This window comes from Eimeria tenella, genomic scaffold (assembly GCF_000499545.2).
Source record: "Eimeria tenella Houghton genomic scaffold, Eth_scaff1, whole genome shotgun sequence".
NCBI lineage: Eukaryota > Apicomplexa > Conoidasida > Eucoccidiorida > Eimeriidae > Eimeria > Eimeria tenella.
In genome coordinates, this window is record NW_013541457.1 from 372,742 (window position 1) to 384,369 (window position 11,628).

The 11,628-nt window shown below is 48.0% G+C and overlaps 2 protein-coding genes across 2 annotated transcripts; one reads left to right on the top strand and one right to left on the bottom strand.

The window, feature by feature from the left end:
* Positions 1-3: 3 nt before the first annotated feature.
* Positions 4-3,216, top strand: ETH_00004840 (uncharacterized protein; the record flags this gene model as incomplete). Its single annotated transcript, XM_013372359.1, has 7 exons — positions 4-1,110; positions 1,293-1,577; positions 1,718-1,827; positions 1,925-2,009; positions 2,116-2,460; positions 2,653-2,934; positions 3,103-3,216. The coding sequence occupies 7 exons, from the start codon at positions 4-6 to the stop codon at positions 3,214-3,216; spliced, it is 2,328 nt and encodes a 775-aa protein (XP_013227813.1).
* Positions 3,217-8,944: 5,728 nt separating this feature from the next.
* Positions 8,945-11,297, bottom strand: ETH_00004845 (uncharacterized protein; the record flags this gene model as incomplete). Its single annotated transcript, XM_013372360.1, has 6 exons — positions 8,945-9,056; positions 9,190-9,312; positions 9,508-9,559; positions 10,013-10,436; positions 10,796-11,044; positions 11,139-11,297. 6 exons carry the CDS (start codon positions 11,295-11,297, stop codon positions 8,945-8,947), a joined length of 1,119 nt encoding a protein of 372 aa, XP_013227814.1.
* Positions 11,298-11,628: the final 331 nt, after the last annotated feature.

Consider the following 11,628-nt stretch of genomic DNA (forward strand, 5'->3'; position numbering starts at 1 on the left):
CTCATGCTCGTTTTGCAGCTGCTACCACGCTTAACAAGCTGGTCAGCCAATGAGCGACTTGCCTCCTTGAGGTCTCTTGCTGCCCTACTGCCTATAAGCGGCTTTCAGTTGCTGCGCGAGCTGCCACACGTGCTTCTGCAGCTTTATGGAACCTGCGTTGCAGCCGAAGGAAAACATTCACTTGGCCAACAGGGGCGGCAGCAGCAGCAGGAACAGTGCTCTCCCCTGCTACTGCTTGTACAGCACGCCGTACTGAGGGAGCTCAGAAACCGAGACTCAGACGTGTCAAGCGGCAACCACACAACAGGAGAGTGGCACCGTGGAGGTCTGCAAGAGCTGGGAGCTTGCAGCTCTCTTTGTTGCTCGCTTGAAGCAGTCGAACTTGTTCTGCAGTGCACGGGGAAGGTGGCGCTGCTGGTTCCACCTTGCTGTTGGCTGCCTATAATTGCTACTCATTTGGGCCTACAGCAAGAAGTACAAATGTACATAAGCAGAAAACAGGATGCGCTGACTGCTGCAACAGTGGATATAGTGGCAGACCAACAAGCCATCAGGCCGCTTGATGAGATACAAGCTGAAAAAGAGTTTCTAAGAAGATTTGATGGAGGTTATAAGTACCTAGTGGATACAGTTTTACATTCAGAAAAGCGGCTACGCGGAAAACAGAATCTGGAAGAGCCAGCTGCTTCTGGAACATCGTCCGTATGTTCTTTCGAAGCAAGGAAACAGGCTCTGCTATTGCTAGCACGCCTTCTGCGGGGGTTGAAGCCACATTATATGCAGCAGAATCAGCCGCAACAGAATCATCAGGGCGATGCGACAAGTGCTTTCTGCGGGGTCTACGGACTTTGCAAAGAAGAAGTTTGGCTGCTGGTGCGGGTCATAGAGCACGTGCAAGGCACCAAGAGCGGCAAAGCTCCTAACAGAGCACCAGGAACAACAGCAGTGGATGATGACAGCGACAAAGTAATGCCCTTCTTAGCTGCTCCTCTGCTGCAGCTGCTACGCGCAGCAGGAAGTCTGTGCCAGCTAGAGGCCAGAAATCTGTTCGCAGCAGCTTTGCTGCAGCAGATCGACCCTCGGAGTAACCAGGAACTAGCGAAAGCTGTGGTATGGCGCTTTTCCCACTCCAGGATCTTCTTTCAAGGACACAACAGCATCAGTATTAAGGTCGCGATAAAACTGCGCTTTTAACATGCATTACCCTTTGCCGAGTGCACCGTGAATGTAACTGTACATTCTATCAGGCACTATAATGCTCATGTCACACTCACTGCGGCCTTTTTCGGCAGGTGGCACGAGTCTGCGAGTGTACTGGCAAAAGACCCCTGGCCCTGTATCTTGAATTCCTTGACGAGTTCGCGCGGAACGAGATGGAAAGTGACAGTGCCGAATGCAAATGTGGTGATTCTGCTACTGCTATAGCGGATTCTGGTAACGATTTGCAAACTCCTTGGACCGCCAGTGATCCACGGAGGCTGCTGTTGCTTCGCGCACTTCATGGCGCTCAGGAAGCAGCAGATGCTGAGCAGGCATCATTTAGCTCTATCTGCTTCAAAGTAGAACGCCTAGTGAAGGTACGAGAGTGACGATGCTTACGAAGTGAATGGCATTCTCTTCACCGAGCCACTTTGCTTTGTCGAGACGACAACATGATCTATGCTTTCACGCTGCTGATGCAGATACTACGATCTATGCTTTCACGCTGCTGATGCAGATACTACGGAGACAAAGCAATATTCAGGAAGCAACAGCTGCAGTGCGAGGCGACGTCCTCTTAGCCTGCCTAGCGCTGTTTTCTCTCCCCTTCTTCATACCGCATGCACGGTAAGCTGCTCTCAGCTGCACTGGCCTGAAAAGCTCCTTTGCCTTTGGTTTGACTCAACCCATCGTGTATTTCATTGCCAAGCGTACATTTCTTCAGGCCGTACGGGAGCTGGGTACTAGAGCATGTCCTTGTTCCAAATCTCCGCTGGCGGCCCGGGGAGGCCAATGCGAAGCTGCGGAAGGTAGATGCGCACACAAATATTCAGTAGCAAAACCAATCACATAGCTGTGTCAATGGCTGGGACAAATGCACACACAGGACTGGTTGTGGTGTGGTAAGTTGCTCAGGTAGCTCTGCTATGCGTTTCACGAATAATCCCTACTCTCTCAGCAGAAACTACATCTGATATATCCGAAGCTCACAAGAATGGTGACAGAGCAATAAAGAAATTAGAAGACGGGTTTCTCAGTGAAGTTGAAGCTGCTGATGGAGCTCAGAGGCGGAACGGACAATCTAATGAAATCACACAGCAGAATAATGCGGCTTCACAAGAACTACTTCACGTTAGGCAAGTCATGGCGGCAGTGTCTCTGCTTTCGCCCTTGTTGGTCTCTTGTATGGATGACGACTGGAATGCTGACGTACGCTCGGTTGCAGTTGGTGTAGTCCGTCAGTTGTTCTTGGACCTCCACGTGAGCTTGCTAAATTTTGACTTAAATCGCTTAGGTCGCTTATCCCCCTCTTTGCATCGTTAATGAAAAGACTATCTCTGAAAACTCCATCTTCTAATGCTGTGACCGCAAGCCTTTAAAAATTCACACAGCGACTGCTCTTTTGCATTACACCACTAAACTACGACCAAGCATATTTTCGTTGTTGTGCAGGGGGACGAGAAACAGCACGAGGCTCTACGACAACTCGCTTCAACTACTGCAAATCCTCTGCAGCAGCGGCTTGATGATGCTCGTGACGACGTTCGCCTTGCTGCTGCCACTGCTCTAGAGGCATTATTAGAGCAGCGCCCCTTCCTCATTCATAAGTCTAGTGCCATCGAAATTTGCCGGCGCCTGTGTATCTGCTTAGATGACCGGAGTGCAGCTCTGGCAAGTGCAGCAGAAGCGGCCCTTTTGGCGGGTGCGGACGAGCTGGAACCTGTTCTTCTCGAGGTAAGAAGTGGCGTTCTCGTGAGTTTTAACACAAGTTTATCGTACTGGAAAACGTGAACAATGCTAGTTCTCCACGCAGCTTCTTGAGGAAGTCTAACGCATCTGGTTGAATTGCGTCGGCTCAAGCTTGAGATAGTTTCTTAAGCTTAATTATGCCACCTTTTGCAGGAGCTACAAGCAGCAGAATCCAGCTGTCTCTACCCCGAAAGATATAAAGCGCTTGGCCGGAAGTTGTTGAAGCTGCAGCAACTTCAGCACCATCCAGCTGATCGTCAGCCCTGAGCTACCTAAACCTGAAGATCTCATGAGAAGAATGCGCCGAATTAACATGGCGTCTGAGAGCTACAGCGCGGTGCCTAGGAAGACGCATGAAGTGAATATTTCAGAACAGTATCTCGCCTTCAAGTTCTAAACCGCGTGATGGTGATGTCCTGGTGTGGATTGAATCTCTAAAGCGAAAATAGTGCTATCTCTATCTGTCTGCAATTTCTCCAGCTTGCAGCCATGTAGATCTCAAAACTGAGCAAGTAAATATAACGAGTCTTCAAAGAGGAAACTGTTGGTCCATAGTGTGCTGGAAACTGCTGGGATGACGATGTGATTAAGCAGAGCTAGCTTTCCGGAGGTATCCTACAAAAACCTCTTCAGAAAAACGCACAGCTGCCTGGCAAGCCTAAGTAAGGCATTCATCGCCAAAAGGAGCCACTGATATCAATGAATCTCTAGATAAACTATTAGTCAGCTTCTCAAGCGCTTCTGTCCCGTGCATCGCTCGTAGACACACGGATGAGTGTGCTGTATTTCCTTCTCTACACACGTAAGGCCTCTTTCTGCTATTATCCTCTTGAATTACATCCTCGATATAGCGTGGCTCCAAACTCGGTAACATTTTGACTCAGTTGTTCCGCCCCATGCATAATTTCCAGTCCGGTTGCGGGCTGCCTTTAGATGACGTTGAGCAAGCTGTGCATTCGAATAGGTTGTCTCATCTGTCTATATGAATTATTTGCGTCTAAAGGGATGCAGTGTCTTCTTAACACGTAGTCAAGCTTACCATCTACTACCATTAGGTTTCCGCTTTGCTCTCTTACCTGGCTGCTCCAGAGTGCTACGGTGGAGGTAACTCTTTCCGCGTAGCAGGCACAGATGTTCAAATTGATGTGAATGAAACAAGCATGCAGTAAAAGAGATTCCTTTCTAGCGAACACTTAAAAGATTACTACTTGGCGCAAAGTTGCTACTCGCCATAGACGTATGATGGTAACTCCAGGCCCTAATAGTGCAGATTAGGCAAATTCTCCGCTCCTGCCTGTGAGGCTTTTGGTCTAAAAACGGTCCTGCCTTATGCATCTTTGCAGATAGCTCTTGGCGTATGGCAGTGGCTAAACAATAGAAAATAGTACCGGAAGGCGTTGCTTAAGGCCGCATTCGGCATACGTTAGCAATCGCTGAGGCTGACAATGCATGTGGCATGAGCCTGGAAGCCTTTTTGAGTATACGGTATTAAGCACATTGGCTTAAGGCTCCATCTGAAGCACATGGCGAGCGAAGAAGTCTCCTGTTAAACTGCCCCGAGAGCAAAGTGCTGAGAGTGATGGGAAACCTGTCAGGACCTGCAAACGCAACTCAGTACTGAGCACACTTGCAGTATATATTTGCATATACTTGATATGCAAATAGGCAACATGTGTGTGCGTTAACACCGCTACAACTATGGAGAATGCCAAACCTTTGAAAGTTGCAGCTGCGTGTCAACGTAGAGGCGTACCTCAAGGCAGTGACTCAACTCATCTTCCGTCATAGCTTCCCCTTTCTGCATGGATGCACATTAAAAGCAAGTTGACAAGTTTAATTAGGGTTAAACGATACGCACATGCCTTAAGTTTGGTTAGATAGGGATACTGATGCCTTACCGTCAGGAGAAGCTTTGTTAAGGCTTCCGGTGACATTTCTTCTCCATCTTGTCCTCTGCTGACTTGCTTGAACGCGGTGACTACGTCAGAGTACTGAAACGGTTGAGAAGCCCGTTGGTTGAGGTACAGTTCAAGGAAGCGCTCAAATGAAATTCCGTCGGACTCTGTAGCTTCTCCGTTACTATCCGTTGACTGAGCGTTTGCGGGTAGACGGTGCATGACTCCAACTGTACCTCGGCACTCGCTGAAAATATTATTAAGCTCCAGCTGTGTGGGCGCTTCACCCAGGGCACAGAGAAGGTTTGGGAGCTCGCCGATCGGCACTGTACCTCCAAGTCGTCTGCTGCGTGTTGTGTGTTCCCCTTGGCTGCGTAGCTGAGAGTAGTAAAATAATTCCTTGGCTGCACGATAAAAATTACCCTGAATGATAGAGCGCAGCCAGAGAGTTGCTGGGGCCTGAGTTGTGAGTACTAAGCACCTGCACCTGTGGTGCCTTCTAGTAATGCGAGACTTCGTTTAGTCAGCTCCATGAAAAGGTAGAGCTACGCATATCTCATCAAACGAGAGCTCACGGTGCGTCCTCCAGGAAAGCGTTCCAGGACTGATTCCTCTCCAGGTGGTCCTGTGGAAGCAGCACACGCACTCACTGAAATTAGAGGGGGAAAAAAGAAACTGTAACTGCGTGACGTTAGTCCTTTCGGGCATTACCTCGTTGAAATGCTCTATCTACTGCCAAGTGATTTACACTCCACTGGAGGACCGTGAAGTCGCTGCCTCCACAAGTAAAAACGGTGGTGCATCCATCGCGTGGAGGAGATGCAGCTAAAGCAACGATTTGCCCAGCATGCGCCGCCACACAGACACTCTTGAATGGGTTGCTGCAAGTACGCAAGAGGCATATAATGGCTACTTCTAATTTTTAAGAGGTACTGAGCCCGGTGCATCGTGGAAAATCGCAGTTTGAACAAGCAGAAACTCTTGAGAACATCAAGGGTTACCAGGAAATATACACCCAAACTGACCCGTCCAGTGGCAGCTGGTGGATACCTAGCAGTTGCTCCTTGCACGCACCCAGAAGAACTGGACTGTGAATAACAGCCATAAGCGAGTCCGACGTTTTATCTTTCGGTCCAAAAGTGAAAGTTCTGGTTACCTAGCCCTTGGTTGCCGGGACGCTAAAAAGGCCTTTGGCAAGAGCAACTTTATAGCAAGAAGAAAACTGCTGGCTGGTTTACCCAAATCGGTTTCTTGTTCCTGCACTTTGGGTCCAATCTTGCATTAGAGCCAACCTCAGGACGCCCCCGTTCCCCATTGCAACAGAGGCAGTCTAAACATCGGCAATAGCAGCCGAACGCCCCCACTTGATGGCGAGTTTACATCTCAGACACTGCCTTGAGTATGCTTGTCAAACATTTTTGGGGAGATAACATCAACCATATGTGGCCTCCTCTGGAGCAGCTTCCCTACCTTCACGCAAGCCATACAGTTTGCGCTCCACACTGTCGCCTTGGCTTCCGTTGAATACACAAGGACCTCGGTATCCGTTTCTCCAGGCTAAGGAGCCGCAAGACATCACAAGTTCTAACGTATCGGGGGAAAAACTGTTGACTAGAAACGGTGGTAGGCAGTGGGCTCAAGGGATTCATGTGCAGGCTGCGCCTTCTTTAAGTGCCGTGGATTTGCTCACAGGAGAAGGTAGTGCCAAACAGCCAGCAGGAAAAGCGCGTTGTTGAACTACACAGGACCAACGTTTTAGGAGACCTAAAGACATGAGCCATATGATTCTTATTTCTAGTGACGCGTAAAGGCAAAAAAAAACACTAGCGCCATCGGTGCGAAGCTACAGACAGGACTCCAGGAACCATGTTACGCATATTCTTTGCAGTGGTAGCCGTCTAAAGACTTTTATAAAACTCTTTGAAAGAATTCGTTATAGACGTCACCTGTGTGCTCAAATGAATTCGGAACATCATATTCGATAAGAACCCGGTCTTCGCCAACGCTAAAAAGGCGCGGATAGCCCTGACTGTAAAGGTGAGGAGATGCCGTCGGAAGAGGCTGTTGGGCTGGCCGCGATGTGAAAGACTGCACTCCAGCTATAAGAGCGGCTGTTGTTGGCCCACCCGCAGCCGGCTGTTGAATCGGCATGACTGTAGGCTCTCCTTGGGCATGGGCAAAAGAAAGGCCGCAGATCCTTCGATAGTGTGAGCAATGCTTCCCTGAATTGGCAGTGCAGGTCTCAAACGGTTTTTATATTTGCCGACAAAGGTGTTCTGCATCAGATACTTCTCTGTTGCGCGCATAACCCAGGCATCGAAGCCACAAATTAGGATGGAAGTGGCTTGATCTTCCTACACCAGTGCTTTATAAAAATTGCTCTATGAAAAAGGTAGCTTCGAGCAGCTATATTGTTAAGTAGCCTGTAAGTGAGACTTCTTAACGGAAGCACTTGTAGCTGCGAACTAGGGGACTACGTATGCGGTAACCTGCAAATGTCCACTCCTCAGGATACTGCGGATTCCCCATGCGGCAGTCGTAACTGTGCAGACAAACCCACTACGAGAAGTAATGAAAGTGACAAAGTTGGGTTGCCCTTCGCAATCTGTAATTCGCTGAAAATTGCAAGCTCCGGCGAATAGCTCATTCGACTTACCGAAAGAGGCAAACGATATTATCCGCATAGGCAACAGCAAGGTGAGCAGAATCTTCACTAAATGTACACTGTACAAAAGAAGCAAAGGCGTTTTTGTGCAAATTGTTTCGGATGCGCCGTAAACGTACAAGACAGCTGTTCAATGTCAAAAAGTGTGAGTTGAGAAGACAGCTTACATGCGTGACTGCTTCACGGCTTTCCCTTGTGTTAAATAATTCAACAATCCAGTGCTTCGTTCCGCCAAGACCTTGTGAAGACCCACTCGGGTCTTCTGGAATTTTAAATTCACAGATCTTTAAGGTTCCATTGCTGAAACCAATGGCCAAAAATGTTCCATTAGGGCTAAATGCTACCGCCTGCTCATGAAAGCCACGACAAAACTGTAACTCTTTGAAGTGTTAGCATTCTTGGACCGCAGGGAATACCGAAGACAAAAACTGGAGATTAAATGGAGCTGCTCTCCAAACCACAGGAATGATCATAGTGTAAACTGACAGTCGGAGATAATCTGTCAAACCAAACGTTGCCGAGCACTGCATGGTTGCCAGTATTCCAGAGCCTCATAAAACCTGAGAGTAGCATCCTTGGAGAACATTCGTGGAAGTATACAAGCTTAGTGTACAGTGTGCACTGCTGTGTAGACTGAGGATTGAGCCTGAGGGTTGAGACATGCGGCCGCCGGATTCCAGGGCCTATTTTTGTGAGAAGAGAGTACTTTACCTGTGAGTCCAGCTACAGCGAGGACGGGCTTAAAAGGGTGGAATACTAGCGCAGTCGGTGCAGCGTCAAGCCCCTCAAATACAGTAATGACCCTGAGAAAGAATAGGAGCCAGCAAATGGACCAGAGTGGAGTATAATGGTGCTGGAATTGAGCTGTGTGGGAATAAAACGCTGTACAAACAAAAACGTTGCTTATGAGGCTACTGGCTTTTCTCACGCTTCCTTCAAACATCGCTCATCTTCCCGGGAAAGGCCGGCAGGGATTATTTCTAGGATTCTTGCTTTAGACGTTGAAACAACAAAAGGTGGTAGGCGTTTGGCATCGTCCATCCAGTCGTGCGAGAGTTTTGCTGAATTCTTTGAGGGGGTAGCCTGACCTTCTAAGTGTGGGAATGCTGAGCCTATATACATGGAGGGGAGCAGATACTCAGTTTATTGCCTCTAAAAAGTGGTTCTATTTTAGACTGAAAAGTTATGAGTGTGTAGGAATCTGAGGAAAGCAAGAAACAAGGCCCACCCGGATCATGTCGGGGACAAATACAAGTACACTCAGAGGGATGCACGCAGTACGGCTTCCAGTTAGTATTGTGCTAGCGTACTGTTATTTGATGCCGCAGTGCCCACGAAGGATACACACTTTATTTGTCCCTGAGAAACCAGTTAAAATTGCCACCTCGCTTCGAAAGGTGAAAATATTTCTGAGATTTGAACGACGAGCGAATAGTCAGCAATGATAAAATTCTATGGTTTTGTGCGCGACGAGCTGTTCTTTGACTGGACTCACAGCATCTAGATATTCAAAACACCTGACAAGTCGAAGCTGCACGTCATAGAAACTGCACAGAACGTCACAATGCACACTGCCCATGAGCAGCGATATTTGTTCTTGTTCTGGCAGCAAATACTCTGGAAACCAATGAGTCGTTTGTCGGCATGCCCTGTGCTCCGTACGTTTTGGCTTTGGCCTACCAAACTGTTCCATCAGCGAAGCCTGCAACGATCAAACGGTCTTGAACTGTTTGTAAGCAAGTGACGCAGGAGTCTCGCAGTCTAAGGATTGACACTGCCCGGCGCTCATCAGGCCTACTAAGCCTGCGACAAATGCCACAGATGCACATCACCCAACTCTAATATTCAACTGCATGGAATACTGTGGTGGGAAGCCAGTGCTCCTTTTAAATTTTTGGCGAAGCAACAGAAAAGCAATTTTTCTTCTCTCCCACCACAAAAATGTCAACCGCTGGTCACCAGGCCTTCTGCAGGGCAGAAGCCCTCAGTCTTGCATACCCGTCAAGAATAAGACTCAGGTTCCACATGACCACGTCCCCATCCGTCGTGCCTGCGGATTCCATATAGCCATAAAGTCATATATATGTAGAGTCGCTAACGGGATTTAAAGCTTGCATTCACAGCCTTATGTACTTAATGGTTAGAAGCAGTTTGGCAGATCACAATCAATTCTTCAAGAAAGAAAGATACATACCAGAGAGAGCCTTCGTAGAGCGTGGAACAAAGGCAGACGTCGTTATATCTCCAATTTTCTGTTTAAACGTTTTCGACTGAAGCGCGGGGGAATAGAAGTGGAAAGATACGTCCTCGCAGTGCCAATACCAAAACAGCACGCGGCGCCTCCCGCTCGTCAGTAACTCGTTCACATCCCATGGATTAAAACGGATTTCGTGCTACGCATTCGCAGAGTAAAAGCAGGTCACTGAGAAGCAAATATGACGTTGTGTGCAGCTTTGTGGACCTGTGTAGAAAACTTTGTCCAACGAAGCTAACAAGTACTTACTTGGATATCTGGGGTGGCGATAACCGCAACTCTCAACGGCGCATTCCTGAAATTCACCCGAATGTAATGATACACTTAAATTATTTTTCCTATACATAAAACAACAGGTGCTACATAGCAAAGAACAGTCAAATGAATGTGGGGCTTGCCCAGAATCCCTCCAATTCCAAATAGCCACTCCCTGGTAGATGTCAGCATCAAGGCCGTTCTCATTCTCTTGAGGAGCGTCGGAAGTTTCTGTAGCCTCAAGGGCGTCCTGGAGTGTTGAATTTTGGTAATTAGATGTCTCCTGAGAAGGTGCTCTCCCGATGATGTATGCTTCGGGGATAAGCGCCGATAGCGTAACGATAAGCTTTGCATCGGGCGTGAAATCAACTGATACAACCCCTAGAACCGGAAAAGACAGTGTGCGCGATTTAGATGCCTGTAGCTTCAGGAAGCAAGACTTAGGCACCTCTATTCTCTGTTGCTTTTAAGCATTTGAAAATGTGATTCTACACGTTTCGAGCAGACTCATTGTGTAAAAATGGTGTCGAGGGCGAACCCATTGGGTGAGGATTTGTGTATACTTTTACGCGTCTTGCTTCCGTTCTGTTCCATACAATGAGCAAGCTATTCTGAAGAGCATCAAGAAAAAGGATACTTCTAGCACGTAGCGACGATTCGCTGAACCCAAAAGTGACTAGCAAGAAATACAGCACTCGCAAAACTTCAGCCCCGTTGCAAATTTCTGACTGACCAACACCAAAGCCATGTGAAATCTAGACGGCTGGTTCACGGTACCTTTCCCGTATCTGCAGTTGCAATCCACTCTTTGTCTTCTGAGATGGCAACACCTGATATGTGGTTGATGTGGCCTCGCAGAAGCACTTGCTTCTCGGCTTTGGCTTTCAGTCCCTCTTCATTGTACATATGAATTACACCAGTGTTGGATGCAGGAAAGAAAATTGCTTTCTCCGAGTTTGGGCCTCTTGTAAGACTGTGCACGCCATTTCGAATGCCCTTGTCGAAGCCGAAAGCCCATTCGAGCTTCTGCAATCACTCACGCAAAGCCGAATGGCACGCACGCAACTCTCGGAAATCAGGAACTCCAGTGCCACATGAAGCATTGAAAAGGAAAGCTTACTATGGGAGTGTTGGTTTTACTGGTGCTTTCGGTGCAATGCGGAACCGTTGCACTGTGTGGGCTGCGTTCTTCCCTTGCTCGATTGTCTTGCTTTTGCTTCCTAGACTCTTGGTGTTCGGCTGTCGTGCCCTTTCGGGCATCTGAAGTTTCAGTGATCATTGTAATTGCTGTGCCCTAGAAATCCCTTATATGAAAACACACGGAGAATTCACACAGAAATGCCTATACCATGTTAATGCCGTGAAAGAAACGGCAATATGAGCCATAGACTGAGAAAGGCAAGCTGATATCAAACATCAGACGTAACACGTGGAACGGATAAGTGTCAGTGACCCTCATCGTCTGACCAGCTCAGTTACCCGTTAGATTTCGATGCAACCGCGAAGTCTTAGAAATGGAATACTGTTGCCACATGAGGTGTCGCGCAAAAAGGAGGACAAGAAACTGGTAAATATTAGCCTGGCATCTTGCTACTTGTAGATGCCGCCTC